Below are 15,197 nucleotides of genomic sequence, written 5' to 3' on the forward strand. Positions count from 1 at the left end.
TTGGAGGATTGGCGTCCCTCGTTACTACGAAGTATCTGGCTATGACCGCTTCTCCAAATTGCGAAACACCCAGCTTCGTCGATTACAGTGTACCACGGAAAAGTATGGTCGAAGGGAAGTATCGTGTGTCGAGCGATAAATCACTTCGCGACACTGGGATCCACGGTGCACACGAAAGTAGCTGGAACTATCAGGAGCACGCCACACGCGTGCTCGGCAATCAGTCAGTCGACAGAAATGATTCTCGAGGAAGTGACCGTTAGTAACGACCGCTGGTTGACCACAAGATAGACCCATACATGGTAGGTACTTAACTAAATAATAGCTAGAAGCGTATAGAATAGGTCTGGACAGCTCGATACTTGTTGCAATCGAAGACAACCGAGTCGATTAGAATTCTAACGAAAAGTGCCGTTTCTAGCCGAGCTTTCACAGAACTCGGACGTCGTCGCGATCGACGTGAATCGCAGAAAAGAGAGATTTACTGCCGAAGGAGATTTCGTATAATCTGTCGTACGATAGATCGTTTTATATCGTTCGAGTAGAATAAGAATGGCAGAGGATTAGAACGCTACCTGCAAAGGCGATCGAAAAATTTCGAAAGAATCCACAAGTCCAGCTGTGGCTACTCGTTCGCACATGAAATTATCGCGAGTCAAACGGATTTAAATCGTAACTCGTCGAAACATAGGGTTCTTGGTTAGATGCCCGTGGAGATCGGTAAACCTGCGTTCATTCGGGAACATATTAATGTCTGAAGTTATTAGATAGCGTCTGCTGATCTGAAATACCTGTTACACGCTGTCACTTGATCACAGCGTGGTCCGCTTTGTGAGGCAAACAACGCAGATGAAAATTGATATTGAAATGAAATAGGAAAAAATTCTTCTGCCAGTTACAAGAAGCGATATTATCATTTAAATTTATATTTCAAATTTTCAAATCAGATTTGAACGAACTAAGATTAGAAGGATGTAAATTTCTCTGTACCTTTCGTTTCCTATATTCTGCCAATTTCATTTCATCGACTTTCCATCTCATTTTCCCGTCGAGTATCCACTCATTTTCCACCTATGTTCCAACCGCGGCTAAAGTATTCCCCAAGGTCGTTTCGTTCAGCTAATCAGAGCATTCTTCCGAGGCACGAGAGCGGAGAGTACAGAGACAATCGCGAAACGCGGCGTCTTTAAGAGCGCGTCGTGCACCACCCTTGTTCTCCGCACCCTTTTGATTCCTGCGAGAACAGTAAGGCTAACGAGTAGCGCTCTTGAGGCCGAGCTAACTCGTTATCCCTTCAACGTGACAACTTTCGGTGACACAGGCGACACGATATAAATGAGAATAAAAAGATCTCGGCGAAGAGGATTCTTTTTCAGCAACGAGACGTGAAACGAGAACGTTGAGTTTTCTTTCAGACGGACTTTTAATTTACGATTATCGAGAATCGAGGAAAGGAGAATTTTGCAAATTTTCCCAACAAAACGATCGAGCCTGGGGAATTTCGGTATTTTTTTAATTTACAAACATGCTTCCGATTCAAATCTCAGCTTGTAAATTATACTTACGAAACTCCGGCTGACAGAAGATCGCTTAGTTGCCAGCCCAATAGCATCACGCGATACATGAAAGTGAAATTATAGTGAATTATAGCGATAGTGAAATTATAATATCTGAGGATCCAACAGATCGAGGTACAAATTACTAAACGCGCACCGATCGCGAAAACGCAGTTTAAAAGTAGAGATTTAGAGGTTGACAGATTTAGAGGTAACGATCAAAGTGTTTTCCAAATTTTTCTAAGACCAACCACGGTTTACCATAGACAAAATTACGCGCACAAAGCGAACCCGAGAAGAAAGAAAAATGGAGATAAAAAGTAACAAGAGCAGGTGCGACCGACATCGGTACAAGATCTGTACGTAGCTCTATCGATCGACGGTTGTCAATTAGACGCGCAATGGAAAATTGGTTAAGAATAGCCTGACAATGGAGGAGAATAGCACGAGGACGAGGGAAACGTGGAAACGGGAAAGCAAATGCGCGGAGAAAGATGGAGGAAAAAGGAGGTGAACAAAGAGAAAGTCGACGCTCGAAGAGCTCGTCCGCGCGAAGAAAAGCTGCACGCTTATAAATAGCTCATTAACAGAAAAGCGAGCTATTACCGCACCGAGCCGGTATCACGATTACGCACACGTCGTTGTAAAAACGGTTCGTCGTGCTTTGAAGGATAGATGATTCACCGGAAGAGTACAATGGAGAAGAGCAACAATGGAAATTTTTAGAGAGCAATTTAAAAAATTCACCGCGTTCTTTTGCCGAGATCGGCCGGATAAATCGGATACGCGAGGAGAAATTGAAGCAACAATTATCGGAAAATGTATTTCGATGGAAAGGACCGTATCTAGCTTCGACGAAAGCGAAATCCCACGTGAATCTTTTATCGTTCTTTTTAATAAACTTCTTTCTAAGTATTCTGTTGTTTGCTATTTCCGTGGTTCTTACTTTATCACCTTTTTATTACCCTCTTTCCTTTAACTTTTATCTTTATCCCTCTCCTTAATCTGTTTAACCTCTTTTTGCGTATTTATGTAAACATGACAGATCCATAGGTGGAATAAATAAATAAATCCTCCAATTTATCTTCATAAACAGCGTTTCTCCTCGTTAGAAATTCTTGTCACCGTTAGCATCTTCGATAGCCACTTCGCACGATATGCCCTTCGATCGAAGGCTTTTTACGACACTCTTGAAAATTCGCTCTCGATCGAGAGAAGGTTCTGCCAGTGTCGTGGATCGAGAGAAAATATTCCGAAGCGTTGAACGAACTTCCGGTTCAACGATCCCCGTTAATCGGTTATTATTGAAAAAAAAATCCGGCTGACCCCGGGAAACTCTGCCCATGAATCTGTTTGGCGGAAAGTTAGAGAGACAAGGGGTGGAAAGTGTCGCTAAAGTGCACTCCAGCCAAGACTCGCGACTATAACGTAGCAAAACGAGGAAGAAATTGAATTCGAAAGGAGATGGTGGAGATTGCCTTCTAGATTTCTTTGCCTGTTCTCTTTTTTTCCTCCTCTTCTCACCCTCTTCTCGTATCTTCCCTTATTCGCCTCGCGGTTGATCGAAATTTCCGCTTGATTCGCAAGCATTTTCCTCGTACGCGCCATCCTCCACCGAAATTACTCTGATCTCGAGACCGAATTTTCGACCAACAAGCGTACATTTTACGAAATCACTTGAAATTTCGCTTGGCGGCAGATATTTTCCGAGTACCATTACACGTAGATTATTACAGATTCTACCAAGTTGCAAAGATTCGGCTATATTCTCTATAGTTTCGTATTGGACACTGGTTTCTAGAAAGAAACGTTGTAATGGCGTGACATCAGGTTTCAAGCGGAAATAATTCGTCGTTACTTGGAACCACGAGATCGAGCAAACCAGTGGCGGACAACTTGCGTACGGGGGAAATTAATTAGCCCGAAAATTAGTTCTAGAGCCATTGGATACAATGAGCCAAGCGCAACGAGGCCGCCATAAATTACTCGAGCGCGTGCTAAAGAGAAGCGACTTCGGCTCCTATAAACTATGCAACGTCATCAAACGCGTGTAAACAGGATTTACTAAAATTCCAACGCGAATCTATGCTCTACAATTAACTATACAATTCAATGAACCACGTTATCTCGCGTAACGTTGTCATTCTACGCAGGCATTACGCTATCGTTGGAATATACCTGCAGAATACAAGGAGAATCGAGGTATCTGGAAAATATCCGACGAGCGAAAAATACTGGAATATTTCACGATTGCCGTATATTGGAACCTGATTGGTTCAATTTGTCAATTTGTTGGCCCGACGAGACCGAAATAACCAATCCCTTGCAACCTGGTGAATGCTGCCCCGGATATTGCCGTGATAATGGAACAGATCTTCGCCGAATTCTCATGGAAAACTTAGAACCTTGAACTACTTTTACCTCGAAGCAACTTATACGCGGTGAAACGTCTGCAAACTGTTCTCCAATCGTACGGCCCTGAATTGATTTCTAGTCGTTAATATAATTATTGAATTGATAACTATTCGTTAATATAATTATTCCGATAACGTTTCATCGTGACGCTATTAATCACTGAAGCGATATTACTAAGGTGACGAAGCGTTTACCGTTTATACTTTTTCATCGGATACGAATGATTTATCGAGAAAGTTTCCCAAGGGAAGAACGCGACGTGGGAATACCATTTACGGCAGGGAAAAATTGTTTTTCATGTTCAAAGAGTCGATTCATAAATTCGTACGAATGGTACGCGGTTTATTGCGTATAGTTCTTGAAACTAAATGATAAATGAACGACGATCTCGCGATCGTTTCCATACTTCCACAGCCAATTTCCTCGGGGTAAAAGTAAAAAAACGGTACAACTATCGAAAAGGAATGATTACATTGGCATGGAAGGAGCAGATAAATCGATAGATTGCAAAGAAGGAAACACGAAGTACGAGATGATAAAATCGTACAGTCTATTTACGAATCGTCGATATCCTGCAAGGATGTTCGTTCGCAACCGTTTCCGGACAGATCGAGAGATCGAAGAGGCCGTTTTAAAGGGTATATCGAGCTAATTCGTGGCCTCGTGCTGGCACAAGGTCAGGAAAATCAATAGAACACAAACAACGGTGTAACGATGCCGCGGTCTGATAGCGGCCGTGGCATGGCGGCACGACATTCCATTTTGCGGCTTATCGCGTGAGTTCCGTAAGGTCAGTGACAAAACGAGCCGTGTACCTGTTACCACGATGCAAAGCTTTTTCCTTGAGATTCGCATAAATCGTCCACTTCCATCCCGTCGGTCGTCCACTTTTACGAGACGTACTTTGGAAAAATAACGCGTCGTTGCAAGAAAACGAATATCAAGTAGAGAATACCAGTAGGATGTCAAGGGGAACGAAAGCTTTTCGTACAAGTAGAAGACGAGATGTCACGCGAACCGATTTTCATGGACCCAATTTATTTGCGCATCCTTTCGTTGCATCGCTTCACGTTACACGTCACATATTTCGTGACTATGTGTTATTTCTTCTTTCTTCGTGTTCTTTATTTTCTCTGCGGTAAATAGTCGTTGTTCTGTCTCATTTATTTCATCGCGGAAGGAACAGCGACGCGATAGAGCCTGTTTTACGAGACTCGTTCTTCTCTCGATCAGAACAATATTTTTCTCTCTTCGTGAAAGCAATCTCGATGCAACGATTCGTAAAAGAAATAGATACTTTAATGTCGATGAATCGTACGAGATATTCTTTACATCGTTTCATACCGGTTTACGTACGAACCACGTACACACTGATATTCGCGTAAAATTTGATCGATACAACCTACGTCATCCACGTATCAGTCGTAATCTGAACAGTATTAAACTTTTGCGTGTATTGTCCCGTGATGTAACCAATTTCAGTACATAGGTATTATCGGATAGAGAACAAGCGTATCAGAGTCAAATACAGTGGGAGCCAAGGTGTCGAATAAATAAATTCGGGTCGCGATATATTGGATTGGCAACTAAGTGATCGCGGATTTTTTCATTAGATGGTATTGACAAAATCCGCGATCACTTAGTTGCCGACCCAATATTTTGTTTCGTTGACCAATTTCTCCGGAAATATTCGTGGATGCGCCGAACACCTCGATGAAATAATCCAAGCGAATAATACAAAGCGAACGTTAATTGTTACTCGAGAAACTGTTTCAATTTGCGAGATCTCTAAAACCTCTAGATCTTCCTAGTTTACTTGTAAGTCACTGTATGAAGTTCTTCGTGCGACTGTCGAAGATTAATTAGCTTTTCTCTGCCTTTGTATATTTACTTAATGCAGAAACGCGATAACCACGAACTTGTAAACGAGCGAAAAATGCGACCAGACGATTCCACGAACGAGCGAATGAATAATTCCTCGAGACAGTTTAATAAATTTTAGATCAGCTAAAGACCGGCAGACGAGTCTGTTAGAGCAATGACAGCGCAACTTGATCGATGACGTTCCTTATCGTTGGCTGTTTAAAGGTTAATGCGAGAGAAGTAATAGATCGGTCACGCGACGATTAGCTCGTGAAACAAACAGTACGAGAAACTGTCTCTTATGATTAATATACCTCTACATTTGGAGCTCAACTTTCCCAGTACTTGTTTGAAAAGTTGAATATTTCAGTCGCTCCAAGATAGTCCAATTTCATTTGCAAATGTCTCCGAACCAATTGTCCACGAACGGTCACGGTCATCTCGTTATATGCGACGATAGAAAGTTTCGTCGACGAACCGTTTCCTCGGGACGAGATCGTCCCCGCTCGCTTTCACGGAATTTAATTTCGTCGTTTTATCCCGATGACAACAGGCCGTTTCGATGACAGCGTAAAACGGCTGCGAAAGTGTTCCCGCTCGGCGGAATCGCGACAACTCTGCCGTGAAATTCCGACCATTTGCCAAATACTTGCAGCATTCCTGATCTCCTCGACAGGCTGCTGCCAACGGATGTCAAGGAGCTCGTTTAAAGACAGATCGCCATAGAAATCGCTAGTTCCTTTGAAACTTTCAAAGCTGCTAGATAATTCTTCCTTTTCCCTTCTCGCGGAGAAAGTCTTTGCGGAACAATTTAGTACTATCGTCCTCCTTTGGCGACACGTTCCGAGGAATTATTGGAAAAGGAGAATTTCTTCAGTCAGATCGCCATTTCAGTGTCAATAACTATTTCTTCATATCCTACCTCGAACGAATCTCCAAGAATCTCCAAGAAATCTCTAGTTTCGTTCATCGTCGAACGAAACTCGATTCGTTTTCATTGCCTCGTAATAGCCTAATACATCATAGTGGCCGTTTATTGGATCGCAAATGTCCACGCGCACGGCGTTAGGTTTCGACTGCTCCACGTTATATAATTGGTAGGATCGCATTCGCGGTTCACCGTCGATCGCAGCTGGCCACCGTAACTGTGATTAATTAATTCGAGCCTCGCTCGTCAATGTTTATTGCCTCGTTTCCCGCCATACTCTCCCGTGCTGGATTTCTACGAGACCGGTATCAAAGCGACCGCCGATCAAATTCAATTCTCCGTTTGATCTTTCCAACTCTGGGCTACCTGTGCCACGTTTCCGTGAACGCGTCTCGCAGGTAATTACAGGTCGCAAGCTGAATCTAATCAATTTGCCAACTGTTCAGGTTGTTATATAAAATGGCACACGGGGTTTCAAGGGGACATTAACGCGGACGACAAAGGATCTTCGCCCGATTAAAGATGGAAAATACAGGGGACGAGTTGTACGGCTTGTAATAATTGCGCGGAGTCAGAAATTGGCTCTTTGTTGACATTATTAATGTTTCCAGCGTTTTGATAGCGATTTAACCCGCGCGACGTTCTGTGGTTTTAGCGAATGGAACGCCAGAACGTTGAAAATGGACTAATTGGTTTAAAAGACCGATTGGTTCATTCGCTCGCGTTACAGTGAAAATCGAATTAGGGTATTATGTAAACTTCTTTGGAAAAATGTTACCAACTGAAACGGAGATAATTTCAATAGAAGGTATTTGTAACGCCCATTAGTGGCGTTGTACAATGCTTTCTTCGATCGTAATTAAGCTATTAATAAACTGCGAGATATATAAATCGCGTTATATATTGTAATAGAATTTGACAAACGTGCAGAACGTAAATATTCTGACGGGCCGAATCGAATATCGATGAGTTTCAAGCTGCTTCGAGGGCCGATATAATCGCGACACGGGAATCATTCGCTCGCTACGTCAGCTGCAACTATCGATTGCAGTCGAATTTAATTAATTTGCCAGCCACTTATCGCGACATCGACGAAATACACGTGCGATGTCGATCGTTTATGACTGTTCATTAATCTAGCGCGCTACGTTGATCGCCGTGGAACACGTTTTATCCCTAAAAACTTGACTGGTCAGCTTTTTAAAAACGACGTTCGCATTGTGACTTAAATTTCAAAATATTGCCTTCGTTATTACCTCAAATGGTAATCGATCGTAAGCAAATCGTAGTCTATTCTCGATTCCTGTGCTCTTTAAAATCTAAATTTGACGAAGTACTTTCCAACCTTTCACGTTTATCAGAATTTTTCATATTGTTGAGATTGACTGATGGAAAAACGAGTGGATGAATTTGTAATAGAAAAATATATTTAAATAAATAAAGGTATATAAGCGTAAGTTTATGCCGATCCAGATCCTTACTCTCTTAGCGTTACAATACAATAGAATCGATAGAGAGCACGTTCATATATTTACAACAAAAGGAAATTACTAAAAAAGTTAACCTTATGGCTGTAGCTAAAAGCTACAAGGAACATAAATAGAAATCTATTTATTAGTTTCTTTGTTCCTAGACCTTGTAACCCAAATTATAATTTATATTCAAGGGCACAATGATATGGACCTCTCCTTATTTAGAATATCTTTGTTTCACTAAATTTGATTTTCTGCGTAATAGCGGTCTCCAGGACACGGATATAATTACATAAATAAAAATATAGAGTTTTTCTTGAAGTAATTACTTCAACGCAAATAAAATCTAAGATAATATAAAACAACGAATTAATTAATTAATAAAAAATTGCATTACGAAGAAACGAAGAAACGAAGAAAATTTACATCTTCCTATTTTAATTATTCCCATTCGCGAATCCCCGTGTAAACAACTTTCCATGCAATTGCCAGTCGTCGACGTTTACGTTTGGCGAAATGCAACCAACGACTCAACGGGACGTAGATTCGTGTTTGCACGAGGTGAAGCTGCGTCGACGGCGCAGCGGAATGCGCAACGTTTCGTGGACTTGTTAGGCTAATGGAGGACTGAAAATTCAAAGGCAAATACCTGCGCGGGAATTTACGTCCAGCAAAGGCGATTAAGTAAATCGAGTTTCGAATTGAATGGTCGCGACGAATCGATTGTACCAAATTATTCCCGATTGTTCGTCCATGCTCGATATCATATTCCATGTAAATTGATTCCGGTAAATAATATCATCCTTCGTTCTCATAATTAGGCAATTAAAATATATTATCCTACTACTTTGTTTAAAATGGAATATCGACGATCAATGAATTCAAATTTGAAAGCACATTCTCAATAGAATCTTGAGATTCTTGCGAGTGAAATAAGGAAAAATGAGAATAAGAGGAAGAGAGGGAGAGGGAGAGAGAGAAAGGGACAAGAAGAAAAGGCAAACAGAATGAAGGTAGAAATGAAGGCGGAGAAAGGGGAAAGTTTCAGTCGTTAACGAACGACCCACTCAGAATCGGGTATATTTCAGCGAACCGCTTCGAAAAGGCTGCCGGTGACACTTGAAATCTCGGCCTCATTATATCGCGGTTTCACAAACGTCACTTCACCAACGTGCCTCGTTGGCTCAGTCTAAAAAGTAGGTTGTCGTAAGCCACAGACCAGTCACGGGGGTGCAAAACAGCGAAATGACGAATATCCGCGCGAGCAAGAGCTTGCGTATTTTTATTTGTTCGCGAACGATATTCTATTCGTACATTTAAGCTATTAAAATCAATTCTACATACTGGAAAAAAAATAAGGCTGTATCGTTAACTGTATCGTTAATATATTTTTATAGATACAGCGTAGAATGGACGTCGAATTTAATATCGGACGAGAATGTTTCAATTTTTAAATATCGGACGAGAATGTTTCAATTTTTAAATCTTCCAGAGGACCTAATAACATTTAAGAATAGTACCAGTCGAAGCATTCGACGCAACAAGCTACAAAGTCGGAGCTTGCGTTTGATATTAAAAGCTTCCCTTGGCATACACCATCGACGTCACTTTACGCGTGGCTTTGTTCCGGTTGCGGAAAAAGTGGGTTACGAACATAACAGAAAAATTGTCCGCAGGGATGCAGGCAGGGGTTGAAAATATGAGAAACACGGAACGAAAGAGGGACAACGGATCGTAGTTCCCTCGTGTCATATTGTCGTTGTTCCCTCGTCGGTCGTTTACAGGACATTCCTACATTTTGTCGTTTAAACGAGTCGAATTAAGAATCCAGCGACCAGAAATCCTGCAGCGTCGATCTTTACGGTCTCTGTCTTTACAGAGGTTTAACGTTCCAGCGTGAAATTTGATGTTCACATCTCGCGAATCTCCACTCGATCTACTGCGTAGTCAGTGGGAAAAAGCAGGCCGCAAACGAACCGAAGATCGAAGACTGCAGTGCCGGACTCGAATGTTTTCGCCATCGAGTGGTACGTATTTCATATTTTTCCTTTCACAGACAGAGTAATACTTTTATTATATTAGAATTATCTTCAAAACCTGTATACTCCCATTGGCTTTGATTTTAACATATTCTCTATTGTACCATAAACTTTCGAAGTAAACGCAAAGGGAACGACTGGAAGGTGGAATCGAGACAAAAATAGAAGGAAATCGTTGTGCGGGAAATCAGGAACTGACGGGTGTATTGCCAGCTGCGGCACGTTACGCGGCGAGTGTCAGAGATTAACTGTCCCGCAACCGTAACATCTATTGTTTCGGCGTGCATTCGAAACGAGAAGTCGAACAACACGGAACAGCGGCGTATGCGACATCGGGAAACGAGGGGGTTTGGGATTACCAATAAGGTACGACCGGTTTCGTTCGAGAAACGCGCAACACGTGGCACCGAGCATCGTCGAAACGAAATCCGACGACAATCGCGGCTCGTTTAAGCATTAATGCCACCCTCGACATCCACGGCTCAAAGAAATCACGATGTCTTTGTCCCTGATCATCGTTTAAACTGAAACGCTAGAATAAAGTGGTGTTTTGGCGAGCAATTTGCCCTTCGACTATCGGCTGTTTGATGAAGATGTTCCAATATTGGAATATTTCGAAACAGGGGAATGAGATCGGAGAGCGTCGACGTTAAGGAAGTTTCAGATTTAAGAGACAGTTGCGCGGTCGAACGTGAAGTGAAATTTTTAATGAGGATAATTTCCTCGAGAAAAGAGGGGAATTAATAAGAAGTTCGTGTCGATGGAAGGACTACGATAAAGGAATTAACACTGTAGCAAATAAGCTATCGACTTTACCTGCCAGTCCATGTACACCGGGAGTAATTTAGAAAAATCTTCTCTATTTTCTTCTCTCAAGTTTCCTTTTTTATTTTTACCTCTCTTCCTAGATAACTTTAGTTTCTTGTTCCATGGTTTCTACTTTTATCTGCTATTGTCCTTGCCTCGGACACTCTACCGAAGATCAGCGATTTTGCAAGAGCCCATGGGCGCGTAATTCAAATTTTCCTGGCCATTTCCTCCGTCGTGACGAAAAGCAGCACGATCACTCCATTACTTCCGCCAAGTTCCGTATCTCATCGATTCGTCCTTCGAATGAAACTTCGCTATAGCTCGTAAAAGGTGTTCGTCTATCGGTCATTAATGTGGTTGGCGAAGCTTTAAAGATTAACGATCGACCGATTTAACTTAGCTCGGGTTACTTACGGCCGGGAAAACGTATCTCTCTTCTACTGGATGGTTTAAAATACGCCGTTTTCTACGCTCTCTAGATATCAGCTGGCGTGTAAATCACCAGGACACTCGAGAAACCGCTTCCAACGAAACGATATCGTTTAAAGGAAAACGAAATTCGAGCGCTCCGCGTACAATACGTTTAATCTCGATTGCTTTCTAGTGACGTGTAATTTCAAATATTTCATTTCTTTTGATCTAATTCTCTTCTTCTTCTCGATGTTCGGATATTGGAATCTGTGAGTGAAAGTCCTAAAGCTTAAAAGAGTCGTCGTTGCTACCTTTATTTCTTAAAACCGATAGCATACCAGATAGAAGCATATCTTTCGGAAAAGATATAACCCACTTCCTCAAACTTTAAGCTACCATTTCCGAGAACTCCAAGAGTCATAAATGTCAGGAAGAAACCTCGTTAACTAACCCAGAACCTACCATATTTACCAAACTGCTTAAACATTCGCGAGCTTTATCATTTTCCCAAGTTTTCCACGGATCGCGTAATTTTAAATCTCGTAGCCTAAATCCTGGGCAAACCTGGAATCCGCGAATCGAACGTCAGGATATACGACGATTTGGCGTATCGATTATCTCGTGTCAAACCTTCTTACACCGACTTTCTGTCACTGGTCGAGGCAAAAACATCGTTTTACCACGTCTATTCTCTCTCTGTTGGAAGTTTCTAGGAAAACGCGACGCGTTTTCGCTTCAAGACGAGTTTCACGAGCTACCGTTATTATCATGGACACGTTGGGCGCAAGTAATCCAAAGAGGATTTCTGTAAAAGCAGCTCGCCATTGTTCCTGGCCGTACAATGGCAGAAACAATGCGCGAGATTATCGAGAAGAGGATAATCCCGAATTTCATTAGCGCCCAGTGGAAATCCTCGTTAAATTTACGTTGTTTTTATCCGATGACGAACGCGAACGCTCGAGTGTACAAGTTGACAGAAACAAAAGGGGAAAATAGGTTCGTAAACGTTTCTATTCGACGGAGCCAAGGGATGTTTCGAGCAATTTCACTGTATACGAATTTTTATACGAAAACACCCACACAACCGTAACAGAGGATAAATCGTCGAAAGCCAATCCGTTAAGCTTATCGGTAGGGGATTGGTCGGTTGGCTTGTAGCGTTTTCATACAGGCGAACTGGCAGCTTTGCCAGAGGAACGTCCAACGCGAGAAATCGTAAAGGAGCTGCTTTCACGATGGAAATTTACGAGTAACAGAACGACGTTAACTTCGCCGCGGGACGTATCGGCGAGAGATGTTGCGCGTGCCAGTAGAATAAGCGATTAATTATCGGACCAGGAATTCTTACGTAGAGTAAGAAAATCGTGGTCAGACTGAAAATTTCTTTCGACCAGGGTAGACGAAATATAAAATTCACGTCGCGATTGTAAGCTAAAAACGAAGAAACAGCGCCTCTGTTCGTACACGTCTGTAGCGTGAGACACAAATAGTCTGAGCTACAAATGTTCGATGGAAAACGAAGACGAATTTTGAAAAGGCGGTAGAAAAATGTAGAATGGACGAGACTCTCGATATAAAAATGGAGCAGTATGATTTTCTTCGTTACTCGTGAATAGGCGAGAGTTTTTTGGCGCCGCGTTGGCACGAGTGGCTCGCGTCGACGCGCTCACGACAGAAAATTCCGCGGAAAACGCTGATTCTCATGCCAGCTACACGTTGCAACTTCTCGTTTTCAAAGCAACGCTTTAGATAGAAAACCACGATATTCCGAGCAAACGCGAACTTTCGCGAAATAAACGTCACGAATTGGCAGCCACGCGGAGAGAGAACTTCTAAAATTCGTGTATCGTTTCTGTTATCGGTTAAAATAACCATACCGTCTGCGTTCGCACGGTCATCCTAACTATCGAAAAAGAGCAAGAGTGCTCGGAACGATCTTTAAATTAAAAATTCCAACAATTTGATAATCCAACAAAAATCCATCGAAATAAAACATCTAAATTTCTCTGCGCTGTTATTTTATTATACACCCAAACCAAAAATGAAACGAAAGATCGTAACAAAAGACAGGCAGAAACTTCGGTGACGCGGATCTAGGCCGATCGATCGGTCGATAACGATCGGCCTAATATCATTTCCTCTGTTGGAAGAGCGGAACATCCGCTAGCGGACAATGGGACGTCTGTTCGTAGCCCCGATCGCACAATCGAGCCGGCGACAATGAGAAAAAGACTAAACGCGGTACTTGCCTTCGACGAGCTGCTCCTTCTTCACCAAGATCAGAGGAATAGCTCCGGAGTTGCTCATAGTCCCCTACTCCGATTCGCTTATCGAGTCCTCTTCCGTTCACCGGTTCTTCGCTTTTCACCCGCGCGACACCAACCTCGATAACATCCAACCCCGCACTTGTGCCGATTTATCGTCACGACAGTTGCTATTCCCGCGCTCGATGCTGTAACACCGTGTCCACGCGACAACTCGCCGATCCTCTCCGCTGCTTCTTTCACGATGGCTTCTCCACGATCGACTGATACAAACGTCGAACCGAGAATTAATTACGAAATTGTTTGGTCATCGCGACGATAACAGGCTCGATACATGATTAGATAAATTACCTGTTTGTCACTTTGTCCGTAGAGATCAATGGCTTTTCTTTGTTGACTGATCACGCGATCGTTGATGGAGGCTCGACGGTATTATCTGAAAAAGTTTCGCTGGCCCATCGTGTGTTTCCTACGCGGTTCTATGTATTCTGTTCGAAACTCTCTTCGGATAAAATCGAGGGCACGAAGCGTAAATGCAAAGAAAACTTTGTTTGTTGTTCGTGTGTTTCACGATGGTCGTTCGATCGAGCTTTGCTTCTTCGGGATACGGTGGCGCAACAACGACTCCAACAAAAACGTCATGGGTTTCGCAGAGGAGCAGGATCCTCGTACGAATCTTTCCGATGCACACACGAGTGCAACGCGAACAACACGAATCAGCGTGGCACACACCAACTACGATTCTTTCTTCTAATCGTCGATCGTTGATAATCGTATTCGCGAAAGAAATCCAGCGAAACGATCGAACAGAGGGTAGCATAGAAGAGCAGGGGTTCAAACAATGAAAACTTCTGCTTTTATATTCCCTGGGAATTGTTCGATCGACCTGTTCCAAGGGTGAAACACGGAAGGGGCGTTCCCAAGCAAGTTGAATGGATTTCCGGCCGTTTTCGAGAACGCTTGGGGACGCTCATCGATCTTCATTTAGACCGACTTTGAGGAAAAATTGAACAGTGGCCACGGTATAACGAAGCAGCCGGGTCAATCGGGTCAACCGGCCGCTTCCGGTATCATGGATATTTTCGATTCTCATATTACCACCGTTTCGACCAACTTTTAATTTATGCGCACCAGGTTTCGATGAAAACTTTCCACTTAGGGTAAACTGACGTCCAGTTCGCATGGACGGAATTGAAACAGACTTTCGGAAGTTCGACCGAAACGTAGATTCGTTCGATTTTATTTCAACGAATCCGGGAATTTTTTTGGATAAACGGAACCGAGTTTGAGTTAGCATCGGTACAAGCGGAGAATTAATAACGAAAATGGGATGATACACGGAACACGTGTTCCCGATGAAAAATTAATCCCCGGTACGAGGTACAAGGAAACTGTGTCATTCGGTTGATTCGATGACACCCGGGTGTGATCGATTACGC

General features: G+C 42.7%; 1 protein-coding gene across 6 annotated transcripts in view; it reads right to left on the reverse strand.

Annotated features, from left to right (window-relative positions):
- Positions 1 to 15,197, reverse strand: part of LOC117230974 (solute carrier family 12 member 4) — a 97,504-nt gene that overhangs the window by 48,771 nt on the left and 33,536 nt on the right. For 2 of the 6 annotated variants that reach the window (XM_033488970.1, XM_033488968.1), the window contains exons 2-3: positions 14,110 to 14,194; positions 13,744 to 14,021 (exon numbers count right to left, since the gene is read on the reverse strand). The exons of 3 other annotated variants lie outside the window; for them this stretch is intronic. In XM_033488970.1, coding sequence (XP_033344861.1) covers positions 13,744 to 13,801 — 58 coding nt within the window. In that variant the 5' untranslated portion in view covers positions 13,802 to 14,021; positions 14,110 to 14,194. Of the gene's footprint in view, positions 1 to 13,743; positions 14,022 to 14,109; positions 14,261 to 15,197 lie in introns of all 6 variants that reach the window. One more of the 6 variants, XM_033488969.1, reaches the window with a different exon arrangement.

This window comes from Bombus vosnesenskii, unplaced genomic scaffold (genome assembly GCF_011952255.1).
Source record: "Bombus vosnesenskii isolate JDL3184/JDL3185 unplaced genomic scaffold, Bvos_JDL3184-5_v1.1 scf7180000013270, whole genome shotgun sequence".
Taxonomy (NCBI): domain Eukaryota; kingdom Metazoa; phylum Arthropoda; class Insecta; order Hymenoptera; family Apidae; genus Bombus; species Bombus vosnesenskii.